Source organism: Panicum virgatum, chromosome 1K, assembly GCF_016808335.1.
Source record: "Panicum virgatum strain AP13 chromosome 1K, P.virgatum_v5, whole genome shotgun sequence".
NCBI lineage: Eukaryota > Viridiplantae > Streptophyta > Magnoliopsida > Poales > Poaceae > Panicum > Panicum virgatum.
Genome location: NC_053136.1, coordinates 796,166 through 815,712, shown reverse-complemented (window position 1 = coordinate 815,712; position 19,547 = coordinate 796,166). Strand labels below are relative to the sequence as shown.

General features: G+C 44.3%; 2 protein-coding genes across 2 annotated transcripts; both read left to right on the top strand.

The window, feature by feature from the left end:
- The first annotated feature begins 11,721 nt into the window (after nt 1-11,721).
- On the top strand, nt 11,722-12,654 carry LOC120650839. Its single transcript, XM_039928129.1, has 2 exons — nt 11,722-12,064; nt 12,197-12,654. Exons 1-2 carry the CDS (start codon nt 11,751-11,753, stop codon nt 12,396-12,398), a joined length of 516 nt encoding a protein of 171 aa, XP_039784063.1. The 5' UTR covers nt 11,722-11,750; the 3' UTR covers nt 12,399-12,654.
- A 3,897-nt stretch (nt 12,655-16,551) lies between these two features.
- LOC120674127 (salt tolerance receptor-like cytoplasmic kinase 1) lies at nt 16,552-19,338 on the top strand. Its single transcript, XM_039955582.1, has 2 exons — nt 16,552-17,348; nt 18,322-19,338. The coding sequence occupies exons 1-2, from the start codon at nt 16,880-16,882 to the stop codon at nt 19,005-19,007; spliced, it is 1,155 nt and encodes a 384-aa protein (XP_039811516.1). The 5' UTR covers nt 16,552-16,879; the 3' UTR covers nt 19,008-19,338.
- The last annotated feature ends 209 nt before the right edge of the window (nt 19,339-19,547 follow it).

Sequence of the window (19,547 nt, the reverse complement as noted above, 5' to 3'; positions counted from 1 at the left end):
TTTTGCGTATGGTGATACACCCAAATAAAATGCAGCCTAGTGCTAGTGAACCTGTCAGCCTTCCTTGATTAACCATGCATGTATCATAGGATTTTGCTATACACCCGAAGTCTTGCGAGTACAAACTTTGTACTCACCCTTGTTGCTAATTTTAATACAGAGTTTGAGGATGAAATGCCCTCTGAGATCCAGTTTCTTGTGTCTGGTTTTGGAGACCCCGACGTCGGTTCCTTCTGAGCGTATGTCCAGTCAGTTGCCTGCGGGTAGTTGGGTCTGCTAGTCTTCTACCTAAATAAAAGACCCACGAGTGTGTTTCAGTTTCCGCTGCAATAAAAGTACTGTAATATATTTGTACTCGTACTCTGACTTGTATCCTGATGTAATAAAGTTATGTATGGTTGTAATATCATGTTGTTGTGCGTACTTGCATACTGATCATGGGACAAGTACAACGAGCACAATTGGTATTCGGGTATTCAACGCCCGGGTCCCGACAGCGTGGTATCAGAGCCATACTGACTGCAGGATATGCTTAGACAGGACAAACGTTAGGAAAAATAAAAGAGTGACGTAAAAAGAAAAGAAGGTTTCAAAAGGATTCTTGATTTTATTTTATTCCTTCTCTTCTCCGAATCTGATTACCTCAAAATGATTTCTGACCTCCTTTTCTTAAATCCGTAGATGTGGGTGCACTGGGAAGAAGACTACGAGATGGATGCTTTTCCCGAAGGCTCCCTGCAGCATACGCTTTTGTGTAACACCTCGTGTGTTATTTACCTTAATTAGGATTAATTGGGAACTTAACTTGATCATTAGTGCTAATCGGGTACAGTTTATGGGTCCAGATATTTCTTTCCGAAGTCTCCCGAATCGGCCAGCATGTTCCGTGTTCAAGTCGTCCACGGCGTCGTCTCCTCCTCGCGCAGACGAGAGCCGAGCAGAGCTGCTGCTGTGCCGGCCATCCCCGGTCGCGTCCCCTCCAGTTCTTTCCGCGGGTGCCTCCCCAACCTCATCCTCCACCTCCACCGCGCAGCAGCAGGCCCGGCCGTGCTCTACCCCGACCGGAATCGGCCATCTGCTGGCCGCTAGAGCTGCTGCTCCGCCCCCAACATCAAGCTCCTTCCTCCGGCTATTCCCCGCCGGATTTGAGGCCTTGGTAAGGACCCACACTCCCTCCTCTACCCACCCCAACAGGCGCCCTTCCATTTCTCTGCCGGAGCAGACCTCCCCACGAGCTCCCGTGGAGGCAACAATGGCCGCTCATTGCCGACCATCTTCCACCCCTTTCCCCGTGCTCCGAGTCACCTAAATGGAACCTCCTCACTCTCCTCTCTCTCCCCATGCCTTTAGCTTCAAGAATGGAGGCCGGGAGTGCCATCCCCAGGGAGCTCAGTGAGCGCGAGCTCACTGTAATGGCGACCAGGGACCTCGTGCAGCAATTAGAGTAAGTCCAGGGGGTTTTCTACAATGTCATAGACTCATAGGAATAGTATTTTAGGGACCAAATCGCTTGAAACTTTGAAAATCCGTAGAAAATAGTAGGAAAATGCTAAAAATTCAAAACCAATTTTGTTAGATTCATATTTTTATGCTCTATAATATAGAACCATGAAATGTGTTGTTTGACAACTTTTTGGGTGCAGTTTTAATTATGCTAGATAAATGCCTTTTTAGCTTGTTTAATGCATAAATGGAGTTAGGAGCATGAGAAAAATGTAAAACCAGTTGGGTTAGTTTTGTTTTGGCATGTAGAACATAGGAAAAATATTTAATCTGCTGTTTGTTTAATGTTTTTATGATGTTTTGATTTAATCATGAATAATGCTTGTTTTATCTTGTTTATTTAATATCTGTAGTTCTATAAGTCAAAAAATTATGAAATTTGTGCATTATCTTACTCTCTACATGTTTAGTTCACTGTAAAAATTTCAGAACCAAAAGCTTTGTGAATATATGTAAATCTATTTTTGGTTCAGTTTGTCTTGTTGAGGATAAAATAAATGCTTTATGTTATCAATAAATATTGGTTAATTGTTTTTACACTTCTTCTTAGTAGCTTATCATGCTGGTAAAATTTGATTATCAATTTATTATTGCTAGTTAAGTTTTTACTTTTTGTTTGGTTCCTATTGTTAGTTTTCCTTGTTTGCGGTTACTAGGAAATGCTTTGTTGCGTGTTAACTCGTTTGAGATCATATGTGGTTTGCTCTATATTGCTTGGTTCAGTTTACATTTCAGATGGTTGCGTTTAGAATCAGAATATGGGTTGCTTTCATATCGCTTGGTTCTATGTGTTTTCTTTTTAGTTGAATAGAAGTCCCTATTTATTTCCATCTTGCTATGTTGGCTGGTTAAGCTAAATGAAAACCTTAGTGTGTTCTCTTGCTCATACTTGCTTGCTAGTTAATGAAGTTCTAGTCTAACATTTCCTGCTTTACGCTGTGTCTTAGCTTTTCCAAAATAAGTTATGTAATGCTTTTTGGAAGCGAAACATTTTATTTATATCGTCTGCTAGTGGTGTACCATGCTTGCTGTACTTGCTATCTCTACGGTAGACTTGTGTGATGTTTATTTAACCTTCACTTCTTTAGATGCTCATGCCCATCCAATAGCGACCTTGTGCTTATCTTGCTTGCCCTTTTTGATGCATTGTCCATGCATTCAGACATTTGCATCATTGCATATCATCTAGGTACGCTAAATGTGCGACACGTGGAACCGGAGGGCATTGTTGAAGCCGAGCCAGAAGATGGTGCACGGGTGGACCAATCCAGAAGACGGAAGGACCGACTGGAGTGCATGCTTGGACTGGGATGATGTCAAGCCAGTGCAAGACTACAAGCTAACTAACTGACTTTGTGTCAAACCCAGGCAAGCCCCGGAGCATAACCCCTAATTTGAGTATTCAATGTTTATTTAAGTAATTGTGCATTTACGTTTTTAGGAGTTGTATGGAACCCTAGTATGCATGTTTCTCCCTAGGTACCTATGAGTCTATACTAGTATACAGGTGTCGTTAGTATTGCCATGCTTAACTAGGATCCGATAGAAGTCGAGTGATTACTATCACTCGCGAGCTATAGGTTTCTATTACTTATGGCAACGTGGCTTGAGAATGAATCAATGAGGAAAGAGAAATGGAGACCGGGCGGAGATGATTTTGATTTTGGATATGGAATGGAGGGAAAGTAAGCCTCCGCCTGTGTCGATTGAGGACCGTACCGTTGTTGGCCCTGCTGACCGAGTTTGAACAGTACTAACCACATGCCGGAAGTAGGAGGTAGTCGAAACCGGTAAGCTAATTACCTGATTTGCAACGATACTTTGAATCGCGACCTGCTACTCTGGGAGTGGAATGATGGCGGGTGTTGGAGTGTATGTCGCCTCCGAGTTCTCTGGGAGTTCGCTGTGAGGGGCCCTTCACCCGGGTTTTGGCAGGCGTGATTCAGACGTCGGGGTAATGATGGGAACAGTTGACACGTGTGGCCTGGCGTGGTTTGCATGTGTCGTGTGAGTTAGGTCCACCTTGCAAGGTTAAATCGGATCGATTCGCCGTCTCTCTCGGTTAAGAGAACTTTGGTCACTGCGTCACATCGTAGTAAAAGATTGAAATGAGATTGGAAAGTTGAGATTATGAGATATGACTGTGGTACTCTAAAAAGATAATATGATCAACCATGCGTGCTCTAGATATTCAGACAAATCTAGCTGGTATTTGTATGATAAATTTGAGCTAAAATATTGAAAGTAAGGATCCACTATTAGTAGCTTTTCAGCAAAACAAACCCAGAGCCAAAAGCCTGCATGTCTAGGAGTCGGCTAAGTATATACCATAGTCGGGTAAGCCTTGCTGAGTATTAGTATACTCAGGGTTTGTTGTTATCCTATTTTTCAGGTAGCTGCTGCTGGTTGGAGCTAACCAGGGTTCACATCGGTGGGCTCGATGTGACGTCCTCACGTCATCGTAGTAATCATTGTTTTTCTAAACTAAACTTCTATTTAATTTCCGCTGCATTTTGAACTCTGATATTTTACGTAAACTTGTTTGTAAAACTCCGCATTGTAAATTAAATTTGAAAACTTTTATCTGCTTGTAATCATCTGTGCTCGTCTTCGTGCGAGACTTCCAGTGTTTTCGATCCTTAACCCAACACCAATAGGCTGCCGGATTACACCATTTTAAGTGCGTGTTTACTTGATTAACGCTTAAGATGATAGTTAGCGCACTTAAACCGGTTTAATTTGGACGGTGCTGTTACACTTTGGGTCACGCTGGAGGCAGTTGGTGTCACGAGTCGCTCGTTGTACACCACCTATAGAGCCGTATGGGGAACAGACACTACCGAGTACTGCACTAAGCTTGTTGTTCCTGGGCGCAGCCTCGAGAATGGACGCCTTCCAGAGCCCGATCGTGAGTTTAGAGGGTATGGTTCGAGTGGACCCATGTCTCTGCGTGAAGCCGCATATAAAGCAATAACCCACTTCCGCCATGAGATTCCAGAAACTTCCACCCACTTCTACTACTACCCTGAGCGTGCGAACTCCAATCCAGACCTCAGCCAGAACAACACCTATCGCCTTCCAGCACCCGAGAGGAGACCTACTCTCAGATACCTCGCGATGCTTGTCCGTTCTTTGGACATGCACCTCAACCGTTTGAGGCGCGATTACTTCTTGGCTCGCCGTCGTTTAGCAAGGTTTGAGGTTGCTACTAGGTCCCTTTGTGCGATGGGTTTCTTTCAGGGTCAGCAGTTATTCGACGGCAGCTATGCCTATGCCTACGCCCTGTTTGAGCCAATGCCTGAGCCTGGTAGAGACATCCGTCGTCGTCGTGCCCTTCGCATAAGCACCCCTACCGGTTTTCGATATGGCACATCCTGCCAGTTTCGTCCATCTCGAGTGCCTCGTTCGGTTCCTCGCGGTCGTGCCCGTTCCGCTGGATCTTCGGGAGAGCCTAGCAGTTCAACTTCTCGTCGTCAGTAGGATTAGTTGTAGAATAAGGGGTAGGAGTGCTTGTTTCGCGCTCACGTGTTGTATCTTTCTTTTGGTTGTTGGAGTTGTTGTTGGTTTTCTTTTTTCTGGCAGTGTATTATGTATCAGTAACCATGTTATCTTGATCAGTTTGTTCAAATGACATGTGTTTACTGTTATGTATTCACTGCAGTGCTTGAAATAAAATTAAATAATTAAACATCACTTCAATAAATAAAACACAGAGAATTTTAATTTTCTCCCCCCTTAATTCTCGTCATCTATAATTTCCTTTTGACGTTCCAACCAAAGGAAATAATAATAATAATAATAATAATAATAATAATAATAATTAGCATCTTGCATGCAGGATGGTTGGTCAAGGTGATGGCTCTTCGGGCCGGGATGGTTTCGCAGTCCCAACTTATGGAGCCCCGACTGCACCCATTGGCCTCGAGCAACCTCCTGCCCATGAGCTCCCAGGGCCTCCCACCTATGGCACCAGTGCTAGCTTCCATTGAGCAAAATCGCCAAGTGCATACTCTTCTGCTTCAGCAGCTAGTCTAGAATACCAATAATAATAACAATAATCACCCATCCCCTTCCCTGGAAGGAAGATCAAGATCCAAGCTTGAAGACTTTCATCGTACTCGCCCACCATCCTTCAGTGCACCTGTTGAACCATTAGATGCAAATGACTGGCTCCGTGAGGTGGAAGGCAAGCTGGATGTTGCCCAGTGCAATGATGCTGAAAAGATGCTCTATGCACCCTCTCAGCTTAAGGGGGCAGCTATGGATTGGTGGATTGGATACAAGGCAATGGTTCCGGCAGGTCAAGAAAGCATCTGGAGGCAGTTCAAAGAAGAATTCCGTAAGGCCTTTATTCCTGGTGGTCTTATGGAGGCAAAGGAAGATGAATTCCGTGCACTTGTGCAGGGAAATTTATCAGTGATGGAATTCTATCGTCGCTTCAATGCACTCCTTCGCTATGCTGGCAATGAATTTTCTAATGAAGCAAGGAAGGTCAAGTGGTTCAGGGACAGACTCAATCCTGAGCTGCAGTGGGCTTTATCAACTCATGATAGTGGGCTTTATCAACTCATGATATTCCCGACTTCAAATCACTCATTGACAAGGAGCTCCGAGCTGAGCGTACTTCCATCAAGATGAAACAAGATAACAAGCGCAAATGGGTGGAACAAAAGGCAGCCCGGGGCAGTTCTTCCCGTCCCCGTTATGAGCAGCGACCCCAGACTGGGTGGCGCCCACCTGCACAGGCCCTTCCGAGGCAGCAGACTCCCACCACTCAAGCACAGTCACAAGTGTTCCAGTCCGGGAATCGCGGTGCACAGCAGCTAGGGAATCAGAATTTCGGTGCCCGAGGTCCATGCTACAACTGTGGGAAGCATGGCCACTATTCCTACCAGTGCACAGCTCCTTATCAGGGCAATCTTTATGCCCCATGCGGTGGTCAGCCACGTGCTCCTGCTCCCGCTCCTTCACAGGGCCGTCGGGGACAACAAGCCCCTCGCGCTCCTGCGGGACCAACACGAGGCGCTGGGCACGGTCGTGTTAATCACGTGACCGCGGAAGCTACAAGTGATGCACCAGATGTGGTGTTGGGTACGTTTCTCGTGCCCTCAACTCCTACTCCAGTTCTTTTTGATTCGGGAGCATCACATTTCTTTATATCCAAAAAGTTCATGCAACAACAAGAAATCCCGAGTCAACCACTCACACAACACCTGCTGATTGAGTCACCTGGGTTCACTATAAGAACTGAACATGCATGCATGGTTGTTAGAATAATTATTTGTGGGAAAATCTTTCTTGCCAATCTTATCATCATTGATACACAAGGGTTAGATGTCATCCTTGGTTCCGATTGGTTATGTGCCAATAAGGGAATTCTTAATTTCGAAAACCATTCTGTTAATCTTACTCATCCAGATGGCACTCAAGTCCAATTCCAAATGCTCCCAGCTTCCACATCGAAACAGCCAACTCTAAATTCCGTGACCGAAACCACCATAGACCAATTGCCTGTGGTATGTGAGTATCCCGATGTTTTCCCGGATGAATTACTGGGGATGTCACCTGATCGGGATATAGAGTTTGTCATCACGCTACTTCCTGGTACAGCACCCATTTCTAAACGACCCTATCGTTTGCCTCCTAATGAGCTAGCTGAATTAAAGGAACAACTCCAGGACTAGTTAAGTAAAGGTTTCATCCGTCCTAGCACCTCACCTTGGGGAGCACCAGTTCTCTATGTACCTAAGAAAGATGGCACTTTGCGCATGTGTGTTGACTATCGATCCCTCAATAGTGTCACTGTCAAGAATAAATACCCACTTCCTCGAATTGATGATCTTTTTGATCAGCTCTCCGGTGCTCGAGTATTTTCAAAAATTGATTTGAGACTCGGGTACTTTCAGCTCAAAATCAGAGAAGAAGATATTCCGAAAACCGCCTTCACTACTCGCTACGGCTTGTACGAGTACACTGTCATGTCCTTTGGCCTGACCAATGCCCCAGCTAGCTTCATGAATCTCATGAACAAAATTTTTATGGAGTATCTTGACAAGTTTGTCGTCGTCTTCATCGATGACATTCTCATTTATTCTAAAAATGAGGAAGATCATGCCCGCCACTTACGACTGGTGCTGGATAAATTACGGGAGCACCAGTTATATGCCAAGTTCAGCAAATGTGAATTTTGGCTTGGGGAAGTTGCTTTCCTAGGTCATGTTCTCTCTGAAGGAGGTGTTGCCGTAGACCCTAACAAAGTCCGCGATGTTCTTTCCTGGGAGCAGCCCAAAAATGTCTCAGAAATTCGAAGCTTTTTGGGTTTAGCCGGGTACTATCGACGATTCATCAAAGACTTCTCCAAAATTGCTAAACCCATGACTCAGCTTCTTGAAAAAGAGCGACCATTCATATGGACTCCCGAGTGCGAAGCAAGTTTCCGAGAGCTTAAAAAGAGACTCACCACTGCCCCAGTACTTGTGCTACCAGATATACACAAAAGTTTTGATGTGTATTGTGATGCATCTAGACGCAGACTTGGCTGCGTTTTGATGCAAGATGGCAAAGTGGTGGCTTATGCCTCCCGGCAACTGAGAAAACATGAGCAAAATTATCCCACTCATGATCTCGAGTTGGCCGCTGTGGTTCATGCCTTGAAAATCTGGCGACATTACCTTATTGGTAACCGTTGCGAAATTTACAGGACCACAAAAGCCTCAAATATTTCTTTACTCAGCCTAATTTAAATCTCAGACAAAGGAGGTGGCTTGAACTCATCAAAGACTATGACTTTGGCATCCATTACCACCCCGGTAAAGCCAATGTCGTAGCTGATGCTCTAAGCAGAAAATCATCGTGTCTAAATTATTTGTTTGAGATCCATCAACTACCTCTATGGCGAGAATTCCAGCAGCTTAATCTAGAAGTGGTCACTGAAGGTTTCCTAGCAGCTTTGTCTTTAAAACCCACTCTACTCGATGAAATCAAAGCTGCCCAACCACAAAATAAAGAAATCCTCGAGCTTCGAGAAGAACTCAAAATGGGGACGCCATCTAAGCTTTCAGTGGACCAAAATGGCATACTCTTTCGTGGTAAAGCCATTGTTGTCCCAAATATCCAAACCATCATAGATCAAATCCTCCAAGAAGCCCATAATTCCCCTCTCAATTCATCCTGGTAGTACCAAAATGTACCAGGATTTGCGAGATCGGTATTGGTGGCGTGGCATGAAACGTGATATTGCTGCCTTTGTTGCAATATGTGATGTGTGTCAACGCACAAAAGCTGAGCATCAACGGCCTGCTGGACTCCTCCAGCCTCTCAAAATCCCTGAGTGGAAATGGGATGAGATCGGTATGGATTTTATCACCGGTCTTCCCAAAACTCAGACGGGACATGACTCCATTTGGATCATAGTTGATCATTTAACCAAGGTGGCCCATTTCATTCCGGTCAAAACCAAATATACGGTACCCAAATATGCAGAGTTGTATATTGAAAATATTGTTCGTCTGCATGGAGTACCGAAGAAAATTATCTCTGATCGAGGTCCCCAGTTCACCGCCAAATTATGGGAAAATATACAAAAACTTCTTGGGACTAAACTCTCTTTCAGTTCTGCCTATCATCCCCAAACGAGTGGTCAAACAGAAAGAGTCAATCAAATCCTGGAAGATATGTTACGAGCTAGTGTGCTTTCATACAGCTCTAACTGGGAAAAATGTTTGCCATATGCTGAATTTTCCTACAATAATAGCTATCAGACGAGTCTTCAAATGTCTCCATTTAAAGCACTTTATGGGCGAAAGTGCAGAACCCCTCTTTATTAGTCTGAGACCGGGGAGAGACAATTCTTTACTCCATCAGTCATCTGTGAAGCTCGGGAGAATGTTGATATTATCCGAGCGCGATTAAAGGAGGCCCAATCCCGCCAGAAAAGTTATGCGGATAATCGACGTCGTGATCTCACCTTCGAAGTCAATGACTTCGTTTACCTCAAAGTGTCTCCGCTTCGCGGAACACGCCGCTTTGGCGTACGAGGAAAATTGGCTCCTCGGTACGTTGGGCCCTATCGTGTTCTTGCAAGAATGGGAAAAGTTGCTTATAAATTGGAGCTGCCACCTCAGCTAGCTGGTATTCATAATGTTTTCCATGTGTCCCAAATCAAAAAGTGCCTCCGAGTTCCTACGGATTGCACTAACTTGGAAAACATTGATCTCCAACCCGATCTTTCTTACCAAGAATATCCTATCCGCATCCTTGATGAAGCTGAGCGTTCCACGCGTAATCGTGTGATCAAAATGCTCAAAATTCAGTGGAGCAATCACACTGAAGAAGAGGCCACGTGGGAACGCGAAGATCAACTCCGAAGGGAATTTCCTTCTTTCTTTCAAGGTAACCAAATCTCGAGGACGAGATTCTTTTTAAGGGGGGTAGAATCCTGTCACAGCCCAAAAATAAAATGAACACAAATAAAATGAAAAGCATCCAAACAATTTGAATAAATTTCATTTGGTTTTATTTGGATCTTCTCATGTTTTTGTGCATAAAATATCCTTGTGAATAAAAAGAAATGCTAGTAAAAAAAGGAAACAAAACCATGTTAAAAATGCTAGATCATACTTGTTAAGTTTCCAAATGTCTTTGAATAACTTCTGTTTGAATTTGAAACTTTGGTTTGTTTTCGAAAAAAAAGAAAAGGGGCTCACCTCGGCATGGGCCAGAACCAGCCCAGCTAGCCCACACGCCATGCAGTCGTCTTCCTCCTCCACGCGCCGCGCGCCGCTGCACCCCGCACCGCCCGCTGTTGCGCCATGCTGCCCCGTACACGGCCACAGCCCTCGCGCTGTTCCTCCAAGCCGCGTCAATCGACGCCGCACCGCAGCGCTGCACCCCACGTCGCCCCAGGAGTTCGTCGGGTCGGGGTAGCTAACCCGGTCAGATGTACGGAGTCGAGAAACTCCTACAGTCTTTTGTGTAGCATATTTTGGGTCCGGTTGATGTGACGGCTTTGTCATGTTAGCTTGCCGACACATCTAAGGAATTGTGTATATGCGCGATGATCACGCGCTGGCATTAAAGTGAAACATGACGTATGGGTAAAGTGTACAATCTCTGCATAGTGTAAAACTATTCGAATAGCCATGCTCAAGGTCATGAGCGCTTGAGCTAGTCGCCGGTTTTAGAACTTTTGATTTGAAAGTTGGTATGAGAATTGTTTGTTAACACTTGCACTGGTTCAGAAATTTTGGACCAAGTTAGTTGACCAGAGTATCGGAATGGGAAAAAGGGGAGTCATGTTAGGTAAAGTCGGTCTATTTTATTTAAATCAAAATATTTTCAAAATTTTGCGTATGGTGATACACCCAAATAAAATGCAGCCTAGTGCTAGTGAACCTGTCAGCCTTCCTTGATTAACCATGCATGTATCATAGGATTTTGCTATACACCCGAAGTCTTGCGAGTACAAACTTTGTACTCACCCTTGTTGCTAAAATTTTAATACAGAGTTTGAGGATGAAATGCCCTCTGAGATCCAGTTTCTTGTGTCCGGTTTTGGAGACCCCGACGTCGGTTCCTTCTGAGCGTATGTCCAGTCAGTTGCCTGCGGGTAGTTGGGTCTGCTAGTCTTCTACCTAAATAAAAGACCCACGAGTGTGTTTCAGTTTCCGCTGCAATAAAAGTAATATATTTGTACTCGTACTCTGGCTTGTATCCTGATGTAATAAAGTTATGTATGGTTGTAATATCATGCTGTTGTGTGTACTTGCATACTGATCATGGGACAAGTACAGCGAGCACAACTGTATTGGGGTATTCAACGCCCGGGTCCCGACACCGCCGACCCTACCGCAGGCGCAAAGCAGCAGCGGCGGCGGCACCGCCGCCGCCGGCCTCCTGCGCTGGACCGCCGAGCCCGCCGCAGGCGCAAGCAGCAGCGGCGGCGGCGGCGCCGCCGCATGCCCCCACGAGACTCGTCATCCACTGCACAGGTTTGTGTGATTTCGTTTGGTCTTTAATGAGTTGACATTCTTCTGTACCTAAAGACCGTGAGCGCAAATGAGCCATGAACTTTATGTTCACTGTAAATGATAAAGCTGGAAAGGAAGAGCAGCGTAGGAATTCCATGTCACTCGTGTGGAAATAATTTCAGTGCATAGCTTTGAAGTTTGAATTTACAGTAAATTCAGTTTCCTTTGTGTTAAACAGATTGCCGTGCAGTGGACAAACCAGTGGGTGAAGAGAGTTCGATGTTCACTTCTATGGAAGATTTAGAGGCATTTCTTGGTAGTGTCCCTCATAAGATTGAGCAAGCTCTTTGTTCAGAAGATGCTGATCTGGGGACTTTAGCTGAACGCTTGGTTGGCTTGTCTGTCCATGCTCTGTTGGTTAAGCATGGAAAGATTGCAGTGAGGTACTTTGAATGCAAGGAAGCAGAAGATGCTTCTGGCACAAAAATTAGCTGTGAACTTTCCAATATTCTGTTGAAGTACAGAGGAAGTGATTCAGCATCTGTTGCATCGGAACAAAACACAAGACACAGTACATGTTACAAAATTCGAGAGTATCCTTTGTTTTAGTTCTCAATCTTTTCCTTCCATCTATGCAATTATTTTAGATGATATATCATTTAAAATTCTATGTTCTCAGTAGATTATTTTTTGTGGTTTTGTCCACCTTAACAAGCATGAACCAGACACGAACTTCAGATTTTGCTTAGAATGGAAATAATCAAATCTGAACTTGGATCTGCTATAGAGGAAGGTTCAAAGCAGAAAATGATAAAAGAGATCTGCTCGCTTTTGCAGTTTATTGATATCAATCTCCAATGGGATTCATTTCAGTCTGACAGTATTCTTGAGTATGCTGAAAAGACCATAAAGTCCAGGTATGATTAATTTCTGTGCTTTCAACATCCCAATGTTGTTTACTAGAGACTATCTTTGTGAATATTAGTGACTTTTAGTGTTGGAGTTCATGTAATTTTATTCATGCACGGTGCACTGAAAGTTAAACTTGCTACCAATCCTAGGAGAGGCAATTTCATTTATGCACAGCAAAAGTGCAAATCTGCCATTTATTTGAAAGAAAAGTCCAGTATCAGGTCAAGCACAAATTCATTTTAATTTGTTGCACACTTCTATAGTGCACATTCATATTTCATACTTCTTCCTTTGCCATAAGGAAGTTTTATGCTTTAAGGCAAAATAGTATCTGTAGTTCAGTCCTCTGCAATTGCAAGTATTTGGTCAAGCCAGATAAAAAAATACAAATTTAGTGAAGTACAAACTTGAGATACTTCTCTTAATATTACACATTAATCTGGTTATATCTCTGGCATGCTTACGGCCTTACGGGGCCAACCTGATCCGTATATCTCTGTTATGTAAAGCTAAAAACTGATTGTGTTGGTTGGGAATCGAGATCTGCTTCAGTCTATAAGTTACTTTCACTTTTGTTTACTACAATTCTGACTTCATCCCTTCACTCTAGATTAGAGCCTAGTGGTCTCTTCACAATCCAACTTGGCCCTTATATATTTTTAGCACAAACTTGTATAAGATTAGAGTCTGGCCCTTAGATTTTAAGGCCCCTTACAACCCCCTGGATACATGTAAAGAAAATAGGAGATGGTGGCATCACAGATAACTGGATATCATGCTTTCTGATCCTTTAAGGAGCGCTGCTGCACAGTGTAGTAGTACTGACATCGCCACATCGGATGTGCTCTTTATTTGCTTGAATCAGGAAGTGGCGTTCCAACATTTCAGAGTAATGGAAAGACAGTGTTGGTAGTAAACTATTATAAATATGAAAAAACTCGGCCGGGTGGGGAAAGACCGCCCCCACCGGTATTAACTTAAGAAGAAGCATCGGCTTCTCCGACCGAGAAAATCCCCGAACCCTGGCCCCGCCCTGACACTGGGAGACGTAATCCATGTGAACTGTGCCTGGGCCATGTAAGGGTCCTCAGGCCGACCTGGGCCGTCTCACAGCCAATGCTTTACCACACGGGGCCAGCGAGACCCTCAGCCTGAAATTCGCTCCCACGGGGAGTCGAACTCAGGACCTGAGGGGTGCCACCGGAGTGACTAACCAACTGGACTAGCATTCTTTGGCAACTATTATAAATATGAATTGCTGGTCTGCATGATCATGGATACCATAATGCACCTTTTAAACTTTTAATTTTTCTTCTGAGTTTAGTATGTGTGCAAACAGATACAGAATTACATTGTAAATGTTGTTCCTTAGAAAGAAGAAGAAACCATTTGAAGCTGAACAATGCTTGTTTCAGATTGTTACATTACTTTGCTACAATGCTTTCCATTTTTAAAGATGGAAAAGTAATATATAAGTGAAATCTCCAATGCTTTTTCAGGTACATATTTATTATTATGTAATTGTAATAAATGTGATAGGTTTAGTTACTAACAATTTTTTTGTCACTTTGCATCGCACCTCCATATATTTTGATATGTATTTAATTGAACACTTTGTGTTGAGCTATGTGAACAATATGAAAATTGGTATTCTTATCTCTTCTCTTATACATAAATATATGGTGAGTTGGTGACACACACATTATGATTAGTATTTTACTAGTTTTATATAAGTAATAATATAAATAATATATTAATAACAATAAACATAGTAATTTAGAGTTTTATACTGATCGATGCACTTTAAGATTTTATTGTAATAATATAATTTTGATTTAGATTTGGGATTTATTTTAACTGTTTGTTATGATATCATTGGATAATATATAAGATCCAGCCAAGAAGAAGAAAAAGGAAAAACGCACAGGAATCCACTCTGAAATAGATAGTAAGTCCAAAATCTACTTCTTTTCCATTTTTGCCAAGGAGAGAAGCGGAGCTCTAATAGAGGAGTGATATGGTACGAGTCTAGGAAATTATTTGATATTATTTTATAATGACATAAGTGGATAATTTACATGAAGATTAGGGAGTTATTTTAGATTATCTTTTATAAAGGCATAGGTGGATAATTTAGATACATGTTTAGGTGATTACTTTAGTCTATTTTTATAATGGCAAATGTGTGTAATTTATTAGAAAAAGATAACAAATCCAATGACTATTATGATTAGAGTTGCCGAATTGATGGCTTAATATTTTTTATTTTTATGAGAATTTGTAGGATTTCTCTATTTCAGTCCACCTAGAATTCTAAGTGACTTTATCTGAAGACTTCAAAAGGAGCCTTTAATTAGTAATAGTAAAATTGGCCTCCTATGATACTGATGCGTACTATATATATATATATATATATGCTTGTGTTGTGCATGTGACGCGAGACCCCTAATTAAGTGCTTAGGTATAGACATATCTTGTCAAAAAAGAAAAGAAAAAAAACTATATATGTGGCCATATATATGATGCATGGAGTATGTACTAGCTGTGTTCTACCATAAGCAGCTAGTGCAACAAGTCTATTGGGTATATAACTAACAAGTGACTAACACATGCAAGTACGAGCAGCATGTCACATCTCCATCGATCAACAGGAGACACAAGGCCGTGCAGCTTGAATTCAAGCAAGAAGCAGGCACGACTACTGTTCTCTCTCGATCTATCGCTATTGCCAAAAGAAACTTCCATTATCTTTTTTTTCTGTCTCGGAAGAAATGCACGCAACACCTAATTCTTCTTTATGTGACGTTTAATAACCTTTAACGACAGTACAAAGTGATCTGGTAATAGGTAATAGACATATATCGGAACTAGTACCGCTCATTCAATTCATTGCACGTATGTGTACTACTAGCAGGCAGTACTAAATTTTTTTTACCAATTTACACTCGGTACGAGATTCTTTTTATTAAAAAGGTCGCTAAGCGTGTGCAAATGTACTTATGTTGCCACGTACTCCAATATAATAACTTAATAAGATATAAGTATATATATTTCCGCGCGCGCCGTCCACGCAAACAGCCTCTCAAGTAGTACTATACTTTAGCTAGCAATAAACATTAGTATTATTAGTTATTTTGGATATATAGATTCTGTTGGCTGCTTCTCTAGCCAACCAATAATATTTTTCTCTCACACTAAACCAATACGAGCCACCAGCCACCAACCAAATAGCAGTAATTTTCTTTCACAACAAATCAACACCAACCATCACAACCGCAGCCAACAGAACAGTGCACTCTATATATGCTGCTGCTGATGACATTAATCTTGGCAAGTCGTCCCAAGCCTGCATTGGTCTGCCTCGAATTGCTTATACTAGCTAGTAGCTAGGCTAGGAATGGAATCCAACTGCAAGGTGGCAATGCTTTTTTTTTTTGAAATCAAAGGTGGCAGTGTCAACCATCTCTCTTTAATTCAGTCTGTCTGAGTCTCATCTCCAGGCACTTGCATTGCCGAGCCTCGTCAAAATACTAATCGACGGTATGTACTGTTCGTGTGTTGAATACCTTATTATTTTCTTAGGTAGAGACAGTTACCTTACTGCATGCACATGTACTTGCTTGTTCCATGATGCATGCACATTTTTTTTAAAATATATTATTATATATATATATTTCAAATACGTACTCCCCTCTCCCCCCATCATGGCAAAGAAAGATCTTTAAAATTAAAGCACTACTATCTGGTACATTTTTACCATCAAATTCACACTAAGCATAGCCAAGGACAATCCAGTTTGGAGCTAGTCTAAAGCCGGCCTGCTGCATTATGGCCTCGTTTGGTTGGTTCTTGTAGTATGAATAGTAATATTTTGACCGTTAATTGTGGTGTCAAATAAATTCAATTTACAAAACCAACTTCAGAATTCCTGCGCTAGAAACCTTAAAGAATATAAAGAGGCCTTTGACCGCGTGATTAGATGATAATTACTGTAGTATTATTGTAGTCAATCATCGATTAATTACCATCATTAAATTTGTCGTGAAAAATTACACCTATCCCTAAAAAAATTTCACAAATAGACTTCATTTAATACTTCATACATGCAACATTCTTCTTTCGGGAAAATGTGGGTGCTAGGTTTCCAGAAGGAACCAAACACGGCCTATTTCATCATCACACTGTGCCTCCACTTCTCTTTTCTGCTAGTTGTGTTCTTTTCCTTTGAGCGGCTCGTCTTCAACAACCAGCTGAAATGGAGCAAGTTAGCTGGTGCATACAGATCAAGCTCTCTCGCTCCTCTCTTTTAACTTTCTTGCCACCACTGCACTTTTATTTATTTCCCCGTCCCCGGCCGTATTTATACACCGTTTCTTCTTCTCTTGCTTTTCCCCACCCTGAACTTCTGAAGCAAGCAAGCAAGCAACCGAGCTCAACTACTGCTGCTCACCTCAGCTGCTAGCTCCTGACAACAACGCAGGGGGCCGGGGGGCGCCATGGACCTCCCCGTGGCGCTCGCCATCCTCTTCTTCTGCGTCCTCCTCCTCTCCTCCGCCGCCATCGCCGTCCTCCTCGTCCGCCGCTGCCTCGCCGCCCTCCGGCGCCCCGACGCCGACCCCGAGGCGCGAGCGGTCGTGCCCCAGCGGCCGCAGTACGAGCTGGCCTTGTCAGCGGAGGCGCCAGCCGCAGAGCAAGCGACCGACCGCAAGGACGCGCCGCGGCGGCTCACGTGGCGGGAGGTGGAGGCGCTGACCGGCGGCTTCGACGAGGCGGCCGTCGTGGGCAGGGGCGGCTCCAGCACCGTCTACCTCGCCAGGCTCCGGGACGGCGCGCCCGTCGCCGTCAAGGTGCACCGCTGGTGCGGCGGCGAGCGCCGCCTGCGCGCGTTCCGGCAGGAGCTCGACCTGCTCCGCCGCATCCGCCACCCGCGCATCGTCGCGCTCATCGCCTACTCCGACGACCACGGTGCGTGCGTGCGAGCTTCAAATCATTTTTTTATTTAATTTGTCTCCCTCCGTGGCTCCGTTGATTAGTGCTAGTTTTTCTCCTCTCTATTAATTTCTTTCCCCCTCGTCGTAATAAATCAAAGAAATGATGAGTGAAGAAGCTTTCACCCTACGCTTACGTTACCTGCTCCATCTGCTTCACAAACAAACTGTCCCTGTCGCTTCTTTTTCATCATTGATTTTTTTTTTATCTCTGATACAAACTTTATTGAATACCTGTTTCTTCCTTGTCCGTTTAATCTCCACCCTTCCCTTATTATTACCTCCTCTAGCTTGATCGCCATCCTGTTAGTTCTGGATACAAGTAGTAGTAATTTGGATTTTCATGAATGAATATTGCTTAGGTGTGGCCAAAATAAAAAAAAAGCTGGTTTCATTTTCTTATGTCATGCATGCATGCATTGACTTTGTTTATACTTTACTTGGCAAGTCATGATTAAAGCCATTCTTATGCTTTGATCGGTAGCGACTAGCGACCAAGAAATGAAGGAGCTTTAGACATGTGGACTTGGGCAGTATTATTAGTCACTAATAAGAAAGAAAATTAAAATAATCTATTGCAGCAAAAACAAAAGATAAGGGGTGTGAAATGAAATGGAAATGGTTGCTACAGTGCTGAATAATAAATTATATGCGCGCGTGACATCACTTTACTCCCTACCTAACGAGAGCAACGGCTACACCGCTGCAGCAGCTCCCGCGTATTTATTGTTTTTGTACTATCTCTTCTCCTTTCGTCAAAGTTGATAGAAGCCTACCTGCAGCTCATCAGCTTGGTCAAAACATAGCTTCTTTTTTTTTTTACAGAGTTACCTGTGCTCTGCCCTTTTGTCAAGAACTCATCCTGAAGAAATTTACAGCAAGTAAACAAACAGTATGGTGGTAATGGTAGTAAATGCTTCTCGTCCTTGTACTGTTGTTACTGCGTGCAGAGGAAGGAGGCGCGCTGGTCCTGGAGTACGTCGCCGGCGGCACGCTCGCCGACCGCCTCCACGGCGGCGCCACGGCCCCTCTGTCGTGGCCCCAGCGCATGCGCATCGTCCTCGACGTCGCCTGCGCCCTGGAGCACCTGCACGACGCCTCCACCCCCGTGGTCCACGGCGACGTCTCGGCGTCCAACGTGCTCCTCGACGCCCGGGGGCTCGGCGCGCGGCTCTGCGACCTGGGCTCCGCCTGCGAGGGCTTCTCGGCCGCCGTGGCGCCCACGCGCGCCGCCGTGGGCTCGCCGGGCTACGCCGACCCCTTCTTCCTCCGCACCGGCATCGTGTCCAAGAAGTCCGACGTGTACAGCTTCGGCGTGCTGCTGCTCGAGGCCGTCACGGGCATGCCGGCCGCCGGCGCGCCCGGGTCGGAGAACCTGGCGCCCCGGATACTGCCGCGCGTCAGGGCGCAAGGGGTGGCGGGGCTCGTCGACGGCAGGCTAGGGGAGGGGTACGACGACGAGGAGGCCGGCGACGTGGCGAGGATCGCCGTGGAGTGCTTGGCGGCGCAGCCGGGGCTCCGGCCGGCGATGGGTCAGGTGCGTGCGGCCATCGCGGAGAAGGCGGCGAGGTCCATTGCCAAGGCTGATCTCGGCGACCACCATATTCAGCTGAGCAAGCTGTTGGAGCTCACATGATTCAGGCAGGAATCTGCAGGGACGACAATTGCTTGCTCACATGATTTTCCTAGCACATTGTTTGTTTAGAGTTAAGACGTCTTAGCTTCACCCTGCTGCCTCTTTCTATTTTCTGTTTTTATAGAAGTAAAATCCTTCGGTTGTTACGTTCTAGGTACAAATTAAGATCCACGGCGAAAACTTAGGCTTGTAAGAAAAAATGATTGTGCATTAGAGAAGACTTTAGAGTGACCAGAGTGAAATGTAAATATGGATGGAATTATCTTATCTTTTTCTTTCGTAATTAAAAGAATAAAGTTAGTGTGGGCCAGCGCACCACCAGCAATGATTCCGTGATGATTTGCAAGCGGTTTTGGGGGATTGTTGAAAGATTTGGAGGCGAGAGCAGCTGCAATCATCACAATCTAGTGATATGTGGTGGCTTTGCTCCGTTTGTAGCTGGATGGGATTCTCCAAGGCTGGTCCTGCTCCTGCAGATGATGCTCTTGGCAATTTAGTGCTGGCAGATAGCAGCAGAGTTTCCAGGACCACGGCATCCGA

Bases quoted from the DNA above. Each gene is read 5' to 3' on its own strand.
- LOC120650839 (XM_039928129.1), top strand. From the start codon at position 11,751: ATGTTCACTTCTATGGAAGATTTAGAGGCATTTCTTGGTAGTGTCCCT. The intron at 12,065-12,196 runs GTATCCTTTGTT...AGCATGAACCAG, and splicing joins ACATGTTACAAAATTCGAGA to ACACGAACTTCAGATTTTGC.
- LOC120674127 (XM_039955582.1), top strand. From the start codon at position 16,880: ATGGACCTCCCCGTGGCGCTCGCCATCCTCTTCTTCTGCGTCCTCCTC. The intron at 17,349-18,321 runs GTGCGTGCGTGC...TACTGCGTGCAG, and splicing joins CGCCTACTCCGACGACCACG to AGGAAGGAGGCGCGCTGGTC.